Source organism: Papio anubis, chromosome 12, assembly GCF_008728515.1.
Source record: "Papio anubis isolate 15944 chromosome 12, Panubis1.0, whole genome shotgun sequence".
NCBI classification, from domain to species: Eukaryota; Metazoa; Chordata; class Mammalia; order Primates; family Cercopithecidae; genus Papio; species Papio anubis.
Window position 1 is genome coordinate 56,426,654 of NC_044987.1, and position 16,450 is coordinate 56,443,103.

General features: G+C 40.6%; 1 protein-coding gene across 3 annotated transcripts in view; it reads right to left on the reverse strand.

The window, feature by feature from the left end:
- Positions 1-16,450, reverse strand: part of AAMDC (adipogenesis associated Mth938 domain containing) — a 51,329-nt gene that overhangs the window by 29,839 nt on the left and 5,040 nt on the right. For 2 of the 3 annotated variants that reach the window (XM_009186985.4, XM_003910459.4), the window contains exon 2: positions 1,251-1,400. In XM_009186985.4, the coding sequence (XP_009185249.1) occupies positions 1,251-1,382 (132 nt within the window). In that variant the 5' untranslated portion in view covers positions 1,383-1,400. Of the gene's footprint in view, positions 1-1,250; positions 1,401-11,211; positions 11,265-16,450 lie in introns of those variants that run through there. The other variant, XM_003910461.4, reaches the window with a different exon arrangement.

Sequence of the window (16,450 nt, forward strand, 5' to 3'; positions counted from 1 at the left end):
GATGTGACTTGCTCCTCCTTGCCTTCTGCCATGATTGTAAGTCCTCCCAAGTCTTGTGGAACTGTAAGTCCATTAAACCTCTTTTTCTCCCCAGTCTCGGTTATGTCTTTATCAGCAGTGTGAAAACAAACTAATGCAAGGACCAGAACCTGACCATGCTGGCATCCTAATCTCACACTTTCAGTCTCCAGAACTGTGAGAAATAAATGTTTATTGTTTAAGGTACTCAGTCTATGACAATTTTTTTACAGAAGCCAGAACTCATTGAGATATTTGGTAAGACAAGTAAGAATCTGTGCACATGTACAGTGGAGGCATCAAGATAAATGCCTCCCTGCCCCACCCCCATTGTGAGGCAGAGACTACTCTCCAGACTGCTGTAGCCAAGAACACAAGACCCTTTCTCCCTTCAGCATCTAGCTGGAAGGCTTCCTTCCCAGGAGGAGCAGGACTTTAGTGCCTCTCATCCTGCCCCCATCTTTCTGTTGTTGAGGCTACATCCCATGTGAGTGGGGTCAAAAGGTAGAGGCTCCCTTGTTTTGCCCAACTTATACTCATGGAAAGGAGGCTCTACCTTGGGCATGGCACACTGGGAATCCTTGAGGAAATGTAGGGAAAGGCAAATCAAAACCACAATGAGAACAATACTTCACACCTAATAGGATGGTTCTAATAAAAACAAAACAATGAAAAGAACAATGTGTTGAGGAGGAATGTGGAAAAACTGGAACCTTCCTATATTCCTAGTGGAGATGTAAAATGGTGCAGGTGCCTTGGAAGATAGTCTGGCAGTACCTCAAAAGGTTAAACACTATATAACCCAGAAATCCACTCCTGGGAACACACCTAAGATATCTGAATGATGTCATTTATAGAAAACATCCAGAATAGGCATATCTATAACAACAGAAAGTAGATTAATCATTGCTAGGGGCTTGGGGTGGTAGTGAATGGGCACTGACTGGTAGTGGTTATGTGGTTCCTTTCTGAGGTGATAAATATATTCTGGAACTAACAGTGGTAACTGTTGTACAAGTTTATGAATATAAGTCACTATAATGTCACTACAGGGGCATTGAATGTAAGAAGTCCATTGAATTGCATACTTTAAAAGGGTGAATTTAATGGTATATGAATTACATCTCAAAAAGACACAAGAGAAATAGTTTTTCACTTAGTCATTGCAGCTTAAGAGGTTGGAAATCACTTGGCCAGCCTCATGTAGTGTCAACCAAAGACTAATATCTTACCTCAGTTCCTGTTTCTCTCCAATCCCAAGTCCGACTGCCCCCTGGCCATACTTTGCAGTCCTTATAGGTTGTATTAGAGCCTTTTACTTTCATTTGCCCCCATGATAAGGAAGCAATTTCAGGGGAAGTCATAAGGAACTTCACTGAAATCTGAAATTAAAAGAAAAATATACTAAATCAGTTATAAAGTAAGGCTGAAACAGTTTCAAAATACAGTGATAGTAAGTCCCGACTCTCCATGATTTAAGAAGCATCTTTTCATTCATGTGGTTGTCACTTCTTCTTTAGAGATCTAAAAAGTAACTATTATTCTTGGAATCCTGAATCATCCAACCATAGAAACCAGATACTACAATTACTTATCAGACTCCAGAGGGAATCCTCAGGATATTTTTGAGAGAGAAAATTAAGAGATGAAGATTTACTTCAGCATGATGGAGTGAAGTTGACACATTCTCTTCCCAAGAAGAAACTATAAAGGTAGAAAAAAACTGTCAAAACCAAAAATTTGTCACTCTAGAAATAAAATTAAAGGCATATACCACAATCAGAGAAATGCTTATTCATGAAGATCACTGAATTTCAGGTAAGAACAACAATTTTTTTGTTGTTCTTGCCTGGAACAACTCCCATTCCACCACTCCAGTTCTGTTGTAAGTGAAGTTCAAGTAGGTTGGGGCAGGACATGAAAATGAACAGCCTTGCCGCCATGGCCAAAGCAGGCTTACTTCACTTAGAGCCATTATCAGTTTAAACAGGTGATCTCAGTGGCAAGCAAACATGGATAGAAGGTAGCTCTGCTTGCCTTATGTTGCCTTTTGTTTAGGACAAGCAATGGATTGGCAAACTAGGTGGGATTTAACAGGAATTGCCCAGGGATGACACAGCCCTAGGGGGTTTTATAAGCTCTCTACATATCCCAAGTGAACCAGAGGCTGCAAGGATTTGCATCAAAGACTTGGAAGATAGACCCAAGACACCCAAACATTCTAGGCTGATGGATCCTGACCACATACACAGTGGATAAGCAAGAAGGTTCAAGAGGGCCTTGCAGAATGTAAAAGCCAGTGAAGACATACAACAGCTGGACTTTGCACGCACTCCCCAGTACACACAGTGATCCATTAGTAGAGAGAGAAAGTCTTACTGGCTCATAGTGTTTGAGCCAAATGTTTAATTAATGTTTGGCTGAACACTAAGCTATATACACACCAAGGAGAACCTTGGGAAACCGGGTTTAAGAATAAAATCAAAGAAAAAACCCTAACAGAACAGAGACTTCAGTAGACACATATTGCATGGGAGAATTCATAGATTTAGTTTAGTGCTATGGTTTGCATGTCTGCACCCTTCCAAATTCATGTTTAAATGTAACTGTCATTATAACAACATTAAGAGGTGGGACCTTTAAGAGCTGATTAGACCATGAGGGTTCCGCCCTCATGAATGGATGATGCTGTTATTGCAGGAGTGGTAGGTTCATTATGAAAGAATGAGTATGGCCTTCTCTTTGAGCTTCCACCATGTGATGACTTCTACCATAGGATGATGCAGCAAGAAGACTCTCACCAGATGAGAGCCAATTGATCTTGGACTTCCCAGCCTCCAGAATTGTGAGACAAAAATTTATTTTCATTATAAATTATAAATTACTCAGTTTCAGGTATTCGGTTATAGGAGCACAAAATGGATTAAGACACTTAGTATAGGCAAACAGCTAAACCCACACACACAAACAAAGAACAACTTTCAAGGGGAAAAGTTGTTTCCCCAGGCTGGATGCCTGGATATCCAGACTTACCTACAATATGTTATCTAAAATGTCACTTTTCAACAACAAATTACCACGCATGCAAATAAACAAAAACTATGACCCACACTCAGTAAACTGAAACTGTTATCTGGGGCTGGGTGTGGTGGCTCATGTCTGTAATCCCAGCACATTGGGAGGCCAAGGTGGGAGGTGGGAGTTTCACTTGAGGCCAGAATTTCAAGACCAGCCTCAGCAACACAGAGATACCCAGTTTCTTTTATGTTTTTATTAGAATTTTATTTTTCTAATAGAAATACATTAAACACTTTTTTTTTTTTTTTGAGATGGAGTCTGGCTCTGTTTGCTCAGGCTGGAGTGCAGTGGTGCAATCTTGGCTCACTGCAACTTCCACCTCCGGGGTTCAAGTGATTATCCTGTCTCAGCCTCCCAAGTAGTTGGTATTACAGGCGTGCACTACCATGCCTGGCTAATTTTTGTATTTTTGGTGGGGACAGGGTTTCACTATGTTGGCCAGGCTGGTCTCAGTCTCCTGACCTCAGATGAACCACCTGCCTTGGCCTCCCAAAGTGCTGGGAATACAGGCGTGAGCCCCTGCGCCCGGCCTAAAGACCCTTTTAAATTCAAAAGGTAGTAAACAGTACAGAGCGAAAGTTTCCTTGCTCCCATGAACCCCAGATACCTAGTTTTCGTGTTTCTTTTCAAAGGTATATTGTGTATTAATCATTCAAATTTCTGGGTGCTGTGTTTGTGTGTGTACTGTCCCCCTCTCCATACTCTAATATTACACAAATGGTAACATGCTATCAACCCTGGTCTTTATTTTGCTTTTTTGCTTTCTGATACCTTAGAAATTGTTATATGTATGTAACATCTTTTTTAAGTTCCAGGATACATGTGTAAGACATGCAGGTTCGTTACATAGGTGCACATGTGCCATGGTGGTTTGCTGCACCTATCAAACCATCACCTAGGTATTAAGCCCCACATGGATTAGCTATTTATCCTGATGCTCTCCCTCCCCATGACCCCCACCAGCAAGCCCCAGTGTGTGTTGTTCCCCTCCCTGTGTCCATGTGCTCTTTGTTCAGCTCCCACTTATAAGTGAGAACACATGGTGTTCAGTTTTCTGTTCCTGTGTTAGTCTGCTGAGGATAACGGCTTTCAGCTCCATCCGTGTCCCTGCAAAGGACATGATCTCGTTCCCCTTTATGGTTGCATAGTATACCATGGTGTATATGTACCACATTTTCTTTATCCAGTCTATCACTGATGGGCATATGGGTTCATTCCATGTCTTTGCTATTGTAAACAGTGCTGCAATGAATATATGCATGCATTTATCTTCATAACAGAATGATTTATATTCCTCTGGGCATATACCCAGTAATGGGATTGCTGGGTCAAATGGTATTTCTAGTTCTAGGTCTTTGAGGAATCGCCCCACTGTTTTCCAAAAAGGTTGAACTAATTTACATTCCCACCAATAGTGTAAAAGCATTCCTATTGGGAGACCCAGTTTCTTTTTTTTTTTTTTTTGAGACAGAGTCTTGCTCTGTCACCCAGGCTGAAGTGCAGTGGCACGATCTCAGCTCACTGCAAGCTCCACCTCCCAGGTTCATGCCATTCTCCTGCCTCCTAAGCAGCAGAGACTACAGGCACCCGCCATCACGCCCGGCTAATTTTTTGTATTTTTAGTAGAGACGGGGTTTCACTATGTTAGCCAGGATGGTGGAGACCTGGTTTCCACAAAAAAAAAAAAAAAAAAAAAAGGCCAGGTGTCCAGGTGTGGTGGCTTGCACCTATAGTGCTAGCTACTCAGGAGGCTGAGGCAGGAGGATCACTTGAGCCCATGAGTTTGAGGCTGCAGTGAGCAATGATCTTGCCACTATACTCCAGCCTGGGTGACTGAGCAAGACCTTGTCTCCAAAAATTAATTAATTAATTAATTAAAAAATAAACTGAGTAATTGAGTATTCCCAGAAGTCTGACATTTAGCAAAGACTTCAAAGAAAGTATTGTAAGGCAAATAAAGCACAGAGAAATAAACAAAAATATGGTAACAATGACTCAGCAAATACAGAATCTCAATAAGGAAACATTTCAAAAAGGAATAAAATGGAAATTCTAGAACTGGTAAGCACAGTAAGTAAAAGGTACTTGTATCAGTCAGGGTTATCCAGAGAAACAGAAGCAGATGACTATAAATATTGACAGACTTGTTTCAAAAAAGTGGCTCACAAAATTTTGGAAGCTGGCAAGTGTAAAATGTGTAGATAATACTGGTAAGCTGCTCTCTCTTGGGCAAGAGTTCTTATGGTACTGAGGCAGTGTTTCTTCTTCTTCATGGAAACATCAGTTTTGCTTGGACTTTAAACTGACTGGAAGAGGCCAACTCAGTGTATCAAGGATAATCTCATATATACACTAGTCTACTGACTGTAGATGTTAACCATATCTACAAGGTATGTTCACAGCAACACTTAGATTAGTATTTGGTTAAATAACTGCATACTATAACCTTACCACGTTGACACATAAAACTAACAGTCACAGTCTACCTCTTGTCAATTTGGCACCTATATGTATCTCCTTAACCATATTTAATCTCCATATAAAGATGATTAGAAAGTCTTACTTCTGATTAACATTAACAACTAAGAACCCATTTTTGCAAGTTCAACTTATTATTAATATCAAAGAGACAGGGTCTCATTCTTTCATCCAGTCTGGAGTGCAGTAGCGTGATCTTAGCTCACTGCAACCTCAAGCCCCTGGGCTCCAGTGATCTTCCCACCTCAGGCTAGTTCCTAGCTGGAACTAGAGGTATGTGCCACCACGTCCAGCTAATTTTGTAATTTTTATTTTAATTTTTTTTAAGAGCCAGGTTCTCACTTTGTTGCCCATGTTGGTCTCCAAATCCTGGGCTCAAGCAATCTATCTTCTCTCCTTAGCCTCCCAAAGTGCTCGGATTACAGGGATGAGCCACTGTGCCCAGCCTCGATTTCTGAATGTCCATGTAAAAAAATAAGTACCAGAGGGCTGGGCGTGGTGGCTCACACCTGTAATCCCAGCACTTTGGATGGCCAAAGCAGGTGGATCACTTGAGGTCAGGAGTTCAAGACCAGTCTGGCCAACAGGGTGAAAACCTGTCTCTATTAAAAATACAAAAATTAGCCAGGCATAGTGATGCACACCTGTAATCCCATCTACCCGGGATGCTGAGGCAGGAGGCGGAGGTAGCAATGAGCCAAGATCGCACCATTGCACTCCAGCCTGGGTGACAGAGTGCGACTCCGTCTCAAAAAAACAAAACAAAACAAAAAAACCAAAGGAACGGGCGCAGTGGCTCACGCCTGTGATCCCGGCACTTTGGGAGGCCGAGGCGGATGGATCATGAGGTCAGGGGTTAGAGACCAGCCTGGCTAACATGGTGAAACCCTGTCTCTACCAAAAATAACAAAAATTAGCTGGGTGTGGTGGCGGGCACCTGTAATCCCAGCTACTGGGTAGACTGAGGCAGGAGAATCGTTTGAACCTGGGAGGCAGAGGTTGCAGCGAGCTGAGATCGTGCCACTGCACTTCAGCCTGGGCAAAAGAGCGAGACTATGTCTCAAAAAACAACCAAGCAAACAAACAGACAAAAAACCCAAAGAAACAAAAACAAATAACACAGAAGTTCAATATATTGTTTTGGGTGCTATGGAAGGAAGATACAAATTCATAAAACATGATTCCTGTTTTTGAGGATCTAATACTACAGTATTAGATTATAGTAATTATACACATATAATTACAAGATAACTTTTTTGTTTTTTTGAGATGGAGTTTCGCTCTTGTTGCCCAGGCTGGAGTGCAATGGCGCAATCTCGGCTCACCGCAACCTCCGTCTCCCGGGTTCAAGCGATTCTCCTGCCTCAGCCTCCTGAGTAGTTGGGATTACAAGCGCCCGCCACCATGCCCGGCTAATTTTGTATTTTAGAAACGGGGTTTCTCCATGTTGTTCAGGATGGTCCCGAACTCCTGATCTCAGGTGATCCACCTGCCTCGGCCTCCCAAAGTACTGGGATTATAGGCATGAGCCACTGCAACCAGCCACAAGGTAACTTCTTAAGAAAAACCAAAGTAACTTGAAAAAAGTGATATAAGGAGAGACATAATGAGTATGTTTTGAGGATTTCTTTATTAGTCTAGGGCTTCCATTACAAAGTGCCACAGATTGGGTGTCTTAAACAATAGAAATTTATTTTCTCACAGTTCTGGAGGCTAGAAGTCCAAGATCAAGGTGCCAATAGGATTGGTTGGTTTATGGCGAGGCCTTTCTTTTTGGCTTGGAAATGGATGCCTTTTTCTGTTTTCTCACATGGCTTTTTCTGCTTGCATGGGCACACCTGGTATTTCTTTCTCTTCTTATAAATTCACCCATCCTATTAGATTAGGGCCTGACTCTTACGACCTCATTTAATTTCAACTACTTCCTTGAAGACCCTATCTCTAACTACAGTCATTTTTAGGGTTAGGGCTTCAATATATGAAGTTGGTGGGGACTGCACATTCAGTCCACCGCAATTTCTAGGTAGGAAATTAAAGAAATATGTTTGAGGGAATAGTATTTGAACTGGATCTTAAAATTCAATTGAGAAAAAAAAAAGGAATATTTATTGGGAACCTACTATGTACCAGATATTTTAGATCTATTATCTCAACAACATCAAGATTCGAGAGTGGTTAAGAACTTTGTTCCAAATTATATAGCTAATAAGTGAGAAAATGAGAATTTGAATCCAAGTCTGTCTGACTCTACAGCCTGTATTCTTCAATTCACTTTACCATTCTCCTCCAACCAATATTATTATTTTCTTTTTTGAGACAGAGTCTCACTCTGTCATCCAGGCTAGGGTGCAGTGGCATGATCTCGGCTCACTGTAACCTCCAAGGGATTCTTGTGCCTCAGTCTCCCTGGTAGCTGGGATTACAGGTACATGCCACCATGCCTGGCTAATTTTTGTATTTTTTGGTAGAGACAGGGTTTCGCCATGTTTGCCAGGCTGGTCTCAAATTCCTGACCTCAAGCGATCCGCCCACCTCAGTCTCCCAAAGTACTGGGATTACAGGTGTGAGCCACCACACCTGACCCCAACTTAAGATTCAACAACTATTAAATAAGGAAATGTATAGGAAAATTATAGAATTTAGTATTAGGAAAACAACTTTTTGGTAGATAAAATGTCACTGTTGCTTTTTTGGGAGTATCAACAAGGAAGATGAGTCTGATTTAGAAAATAAACCATAATCATTACATGAGTTAAACATACCCCAAAGCATAGTGGCTTAAATAAGACAAAGTTTAAAGTCCAGAGGTAGTCAACATAGGGCAGGTATAGTGGTTATCTCAAAGTCTAGGAATTAGGCGGCTTGCAGGTTTCAGCCTCACAGTCTTGATGATGAGGCCTTCACTCTCATAGTTTAATATGGAGCTCTGGCGATCACATCCATGTTCCAAGCAACAGAATAAAGAGATAAAGTGGGAAGGGGCAAAGGGTATATGTCTGATGTCCTTTAAGAAATTTCCTGAAAGGTTTCAGAGAATACTTCTGTTTGCATGTTATTTGCTAGAATACAGTCATGTGGTCACACTCAATTGCAAAGAATGCTAGATCTATCTGTTCTAACAGGCAATGTGCCCAGCTTAAAAGTAGAGATTTCAAGGGGAGAATATGTATTAAGAAGGTACTAGTCTCCGAAATAATTATTTATCCTTATACATCAGGTTTTTGTTCTTTCTTTTTATAAAAATATGGATACCCTTTGGACTACTCTGGTGTAGCTCATGAGATAACATTCATTTTTTTAACTTCTATATTCCACTCGTAGTATTAATTATCAATAATGTTACAGTTTCTGAGTGGTAAAGGTAAGATTGGGAACTAAAGTCACCAGATGTCAAAAGTTATGTCCTTTCCATTATACCTCCTTATCTTGATACTAGAAACATTCTTCTGCAAGTACTTAATCAGTCTTTTACTAGGCATTTGAATTACCCTTAAAATCCATTTTCTTAGCCAGGCTGAGTAGCTCACGTCTGTAATCCCAGAACTTTGGGAGGCCATGGTGGGTGGATCACCTAAGGTCAGGAGTTCGAGACCAGCCTGACCAACATGGTGAAAACCTGTATCTACCAAAAATACAAAAATTAGCTGAACAAGGTGGTATGTACTTGTAATCCCAGCTAGTCAGGAGACTGAGGCAGGAGAATCACTTGAACCTGGGAGGAGGAGGTTGCAGTGAGCTGAGATTGCATGATTCTGTCTCAAAAAGAAAAAAAAAAATTTTCTCCATGAAATTCATCACAAAAGATGTAATGGTTTCCTCATGCCCTTCTCACTTTGATAATAAAATCATAATTAAGAGGTTCTCTGATCTTCATTATGTTTTTACTTCTGTAGAAACTTTGCATCTTCTCATTTCTTCAAAACTACCTAAGTGTTTAGTTCTTTGTTGGGAATGAAACCATTGCTTCCTTAACCATTAAGTGAGTTTGTTTACCATTTGTATTTGTTGATATGTAATTTGCATTTTATTCATTGAATTAGTATTTATAATCTTGGTTTCTGTATGGAGTATATATGAATCTGCATGACTATGTCTAGGATTATAAGCTTTTAAAGCACCATAAAAAAAGACATATAATGGGACACTTTTTCTGCTGTTGACTTTACTTAATACATGGTGGTAACTAGTTTCAAAAGCAGTTTTCTTCATCTACAGTTTGTATCTGCTTTCAGTTGCCTTTTCAATTTATTTCTACTCAAGAGACATTTTTGAGCTTCTAACATGTATAACTCTTTGTGCTAAGAGCTGGCAGAATAAATAATTAGGAAGGTAGAATTACTCAAAAATAAATGGAATCATTTCATGACTTCAAGAAGGTCAAAATCTAGACGGAATGGTAGATAAATATTAATATACAATTAACTGTAATACAAATCAGATTGTGCTAAGTCCAGGGTGAGTAGAGAATTTTAATGTTACGTATTGATAAACATTCTAATAGGTACAAACAAAGTACAAGGGGATATTAGCAGGAATAGTGATTAACTCTGAGAAGACTTATAGAGCAGTGATCTGAGATCCGCCATTGCACTCCAGCCTGGGCAACAGAGTGAGACCCTGTCTCAAAAAAAAAAAACATATATATACACACACACACACATATATGTACACATACATACACACACACACACATATATATACAAAATAAAGTGCACAATAAATGTAAGGAGCTTGGATCATCCTGAAACCATCCCTGCCCCGGTCTGTGGAAAAACTGTCTTCCACGATACTGGTCCCTTGTGTCAAAAAGGTTAGGGACTGCTGTTACAGAGCACAAATGGACTGAATTCTTCTTTGACAACATCACTGTAAGCCTGGGTATAAAAAAAATTTCAAGAGGCAAATATGGGGAGAACTGAGGGGTAGGGGGACTTTTTTTTTTTTCTTAAAACAGAGGGTACTACATGAGAAAATACTGGAAATACATTTGAAGAATAAACATAAAAGTTCCTCTATGGCTGGGCGCGGTGGCTCATGCCTGTAAATCCCAGCACTTTGGGAGGCCAAGGCGGGTGGACCCTGAGGTCGGGAGTTTCAGACCAGCCTGATCAACATAGAGAAACCCCGCCTCTGCTAAAAATACAAAATTAGCCTGGCGTGGTGGCGCATGCCTGTAATCCCAGCTACTGGGGAGGCTGAGGCAGGAGAAGCACTTGACCCAGGAGGCGGAGGTTGCAGTGAGCCAAGATCACGCCATCGCACTCCAGCCTGGGCAACAAGAGTGAAACGCCATCTCAAAAAAAAAAAAAAAAAGTTCCTCTATTTGTGAAGTTTCATTTTATAAACTTATAAACTCAAAGAATAAATTTATATATGAGAATCAACCCTGCCAGAAATACATGATGCTGATGGTTATTTGTGTATTGCCACTTCCAAACCTGTAATTTTGTAAGTACAGTTGTCTATTGTCAGTGTGATTAGAGTACAGTGAGTGATGTAGCTGGAGAGGTAAATTGAGTTCAGATTATGGTGGATATCATAGGTATGTCAAGAGATTTGGACTTTAGAGAAAATGCAGTCACAAGATGTTTGTCAACAGAACAGTGACATAATTTCATACAAGATTTAAAAAGATACCTGGCCAGGCATGGTGGCTCATGCCTGTAATCCCAGCACTTTTGGGAGGCCGAAGTGGGTGGATCACTTGAAGTCAGGAGTTCAAGACCAGACGGGCCAACATGGGGAAACCTCATCTCTATTAAAAAAAAAAAAAATTAGCCAGGCATGGTGGCACATGTCTGTAATCCCAACTACTTGGGGAGGCTGAGGCAGGAGAATCACTTGAAACTGGGAGTTGGAGGTTGCAGTGAGCCAAGATCATACCACTGCACTCCAGCCTGGGTGACAGAGTGAGACCCTGTCTCAGAAAAAAAAAAAAAAAAAAGATACCTAAGTAGTGCGAAAGGTGGCTGCTTCTTTCATGTTGTATGGAAGAAATTATATCCCATAGTAGGCATGGCTTGGGAGAGTAAAATCAAGAAGGTAAGGGTAGAGCAGGGTATATTAAGATTGGTTCCCAGAACACCAGAATGATAATCACATCATGTGCTTGCAGATACCAAGGCTCCAACAGAGATCTACTAAGTAAGAATTTCAAGGAGTAGCCAAAGAATCTGTATTAATCAGCTGATGGTCATTGGGTTGTCTCCAAGTTTTGGTATTAGAAACAATGCTTGTTATGAACATTTATGTAAAAATTTTTGCATGGACATATGCTCCTTTCTCTTGAGTATAGCTAGGAAAGGAACTGCTGGTTCAAATAACTTTATGTTTATCATTTTGAGGAGCTATCAGACTGTTACATAGCAGATCCACAACTTTGTAATTCCACCAGCAGTGACGAGGGTTCTCCTTTCTCCATATCCTTGTCAACGCCAATTTCAAGCCGTCATTGTGGGTGTGAAGTGATATTTTTTCTTTCTTTCTTTCTTCTGAGACAGGGTCTTGCTTTGTTGCCCAGGCTGGAGTGCAGTGACATGATTACAGCTCACTGAAGCCTCGACCAATTCTCCCATCTCAGCTTCCCAAGTAGCTGGGACTACAGTTGCATGCCACCACACCTGGCTTTTTTTTTTTCTTTTTTTTTGTATATTTTGTAGAGACAGGGTCTCGTCATGTTGCCCAGACTGGTCTCAAACTCCTGGACTCAATCAATTCTCCCACCTCAGTCTCCCAAAGTGATGGGATTACAGGCATGAGCCACTGTGCCCAACCATAAAGTACTATTTCATTGTGGTTTTCATTATTTATTTCCTGATGCTCAAGATGTTGAGTATCTTTTCATTTGCTTGTTGGCTATTTGTATATTTTCTTTGATGAAATGCCAATTGTTTTTTTATTATTGATGTATTTTTGTAGAGCACCCAATCCTGTTGCTGTTTGGGGTGCCACTATGTAACCCACATGGACCTATGGGACTGAATAAAGGGGGGCAAATGCGGGAATAAAAGACAAGAGACAAAAGAGTGTATTTGGAAGAAGGGGTCGGGGGCACCTTGCCTCTAGTGGACAAGGGCCCTGAGCTTTACACAGCCCTCCGTATTTATTAGGCAAAAGAGATAGCAAGAAATGGAGGTGGGTGGGGGGTGGGTGTTGGCGGGCTTGTAAGACTGCATTCTTCGAACAATAGGCGCTAGATTTCTTAACAGATAACTATCCCAGGGCCAGGGAGTGAGGTCCTCAGCAACCTTTTGGTGGCAGGGCAGTATCAGTTTGCCAACATCCTGCATTCATGATAAACAGTTTGCTGTTTGATCATATAGCCTCCAGCGGAATGCTGAGTTGGTCACGATCTCTTTGGCCTTTTCAGCTCCCAACATGTTTTTAACATATTCTAGATGAATCTCTTACTGGATATATTTTTTCCTATTTTGTAGGTTGTCTTTTGACTTTCTTTTCTTCTTTTATGTACAGAGTCTTGCTCTGTTGCCTAGGCTGGAGTGCAATGGCACAACCATAGCTTACCACAGCCTCAAAATCCTGGGCTCAAGTGATTTTCCCACCTGGTGTGCAGCACCATGTCTGGCTAAGTTTACAAAAAAATTTTGTAGAGATGGGGTCTCACTATGTTTCCCAGGATGGTCTCAAATTCCTAGCCTCAAGTGACCCTCTGGTCTCGGTCTCCAAAAGTGCTGGGATTACAAGCATGAACCAACTGTGCCCAGACTTGATTTTCTTTCTTAAGCCCCACATTTGGACTGATGGTCTTGACTTTTGATACATGTTTTTGTAAAGCACACAGGTTTTTAATTTTGATGAGGTCTATTAATTTATTTTTCCTTTTGTTGCTTGTGGATTTGGTGTTACTTCTAAGAATCCATTGCCATATCCAAGGTCTTAAAGATTTACTCTTGTTTTCTTCTAAGAGTTGCATAGTTTCAGGTCTTACAAATGTAGTCATCTGAAACATTCTGAATTATTTATATGGAATTAATTAACTTAAACAACAAAAATTTATTTTTGACAGTTCTGGAGCTGGCATATCCAAGATAAGGTGCTGGCCTGACTTGTCTGGTGAGGGCTTTCTCCTCGGGTTGGAGATGTCTGCCATCTCTCTGTGTCTTCACATGGCCTCTCCTTGGCATATGCATGTGAAGAGAAAGAGCTCTCTATTTCTGTTCTTATAAAATTACCAGTTCTATCACATTAGGGCCCCACCCTGATGACATTGTTTAACTTTAGTTAACTCCTTCCTATAGGCATTATCTCTAAATAGAGTCACATTAGGGGTTAGGGCTTCAACATATGAATCCGGGGGAGACACAGCCTGTCATATGCCATTACTACACACAATCTTGATGACTGTAGCTGTGTAGTAACTTTGGAAGCCAGGAAGTGTGAGTCCTTCAACTTTGTTCATCATCTGAAAAACTGTTTTGGATATTCTGGGTTCTCTGAATTTCCATATTATTATTAAGATCAACTTGTCAGTTTCTGCAAAGAAGCCAGCTGGAATTTTGATGGAGAGTGAATCTGTTGAATCTGTACTTCAACTTAAAGAGTATCGGCATCTTATCGATATTAAGTCTTCCAATCCATGAATATGTGTTTTCTTCCCATGTACGTCTTTTTAAATTTCCTTGAACAATGTTTTATAATTTTCAGTCTTGTATTTCTTTTTAAGAAATCTCTAAATATTTTTTGATTCTATTGTAAATAGAGTTATTGATATCTTTTTTTGCTGTTTGTGTATTTTGTTTTGTTTTTTTGAGATAGAGTCACGCTCTGTCACCCAGGCTGGAGTGCAGTCGTGCAATTTTGGCTCGCTGCAACCTCTGCCTCCCAAGTTCAAGTGATTCTCCTGCCTCAGCCTCCCTAGTTGCTGGGAATACAGGCACGCATCACCATGCCCAGCTAATTTTTTGTACTTTTTAGTAGAGATGGAGTTTCACCATGTTGGCCAGGCTGGTCTTGAACTCCTGGCCTCAAGTGATCCACCTACCTCACCTCCCAAAGTGCTGGGATTACAGGCAGGAGCCACCATGCCTGGTCTGATTTCATTTTTGGATTGTTCATTGCTAATGTATAGAATAACATGTGATTTTTGAGTATTTATCTTGTATCCTGCAAACATGCTTATCTATTTGTTCTAATAGCTTTATTTGTGGATTCTTTAGGATTTCCTATATACAAGATCAGTAATTTACGATACAGCTTGTTTTACTTCTTCCATGCCAATCTGGATGCCTTTTTTTTCTTGACACATTACACTGGCTACAACCTCCAGTATAATATTAAATATAAGTGGATATAGCAAACATCTTTGTCTTGTTCCTGACCTTAGGAGGAAGGAATCAGTTTTCAGCATCCCGTATATTAGATATGGGTTTTTCATAATGGACTTAAAATCAGGCTGAAAAAGTTCCCTTCTCTTCCTAGTCTATTATTTTTAACATGAAAGAATATTGCATTTTGTCAAATGAGTTTTCTGCATCTATTGAGATGACTGTGTTGTTTCCATCTTTTATTCTGTTAATATATTATAATATATTGATTTTTAGATTTTAAGCCAATATTGCATACTTGGGATGAATCCCACTTGTTTATGGTGTATAATCATTTTTATATGTGGCTGGAACTGGTTTGCTAGTATTTCATTGAGAATTGCTGTGTTTGCTAAATTCACACGAGGTACTGGGCTTTTCTTGTGATATTTTTCTCTATCTTGCTACTAGGGAAAATCTGTCCTCACAGAATGAGTTGGGAAGTGTTCCCTCTCTTCTAGTTTTTGGCATGAATTTGTGAAGCACTGGTATTAATTCTTATTTCAACTTTTGGTAGACTTGACCACGAAGCCATCTGAATCTGAGCTTTTTTTCTTTTTTGAGGGGGGTGGGGGCAGGGGCAAATTTCAAATTCCCAATTTGATGGTTTTTTTTTTTTTTTGAGATGAGTTTCACTCTGTCACCCAGACTGGAGTGCAGTGGCCCCATCTCAGCTCACTGCAACCTCTGCCTCCTGGGTTCAAGTGATTCTCCTGCCTCAGTCTCCCAAAGTGCTGGGACTACAAGTATGTGCCACCACACCCAGCTAATTTTTGTATTTTTAGTAGAGATGGCGTTTCACTATGTTGGCCAGTCTGGTCTTGAACTCCTGACCTCAGGTGATCGCCCACCTCGGCCTCTCAAAGTGCTGGGATTACAGGCATGAGCCACTGCACCCAGCTCCAATTCAATATTTTTTCTTATTATGGGTTCATTCAGATTTTCGTTATTCTTGAGTGAGTTTCCATAGTTTGTGTTATTCTAGAAATGTGTTCATTTCATTGAGATTATCTAATTTGCAGGCACAGTTATAGGGTCTGGTGTATCTGTTTCAAAGGTTCAGTTGCTGGGTGTTGTTGGAGAAAGACTGGGTAGCCGGTGTAGCAGGGGTGTACTCAGGAGGCTCACGGTAGCGACTATGCTGCAACTGGCATGTAAATATAGTATCTTAACAGTTTGTCAGTACAGCCTTTCTGGTCCATACAAGTGAATATCAGGCCTTGCTGTACAGGATGTCAAACTGTCAATGATTATCCCTGTTCTGAAATATTTAATAATAAAAATTTTAAATGCAGACACATAGCTATAAGACATAAAACATAGTAACACAGGCTGTCCCCCATCTTTTTTTTTTTTTTTTTTTTTTGAGATGATGTCTCACTCTGTCACCCAGATCAGAGTGCAATGGCGTGATCTTGGTTCACTGCAACCTCTGCCTCCTGGGTTCAAGTAACTCTCCTGCTTCAGCCTCCCGAGTAGCTGGGACTACAGGCATGCACCACCATGCCCACCTAATTTTTGCATTTTTAGTAGAGATGAGGTTTCACCATGTT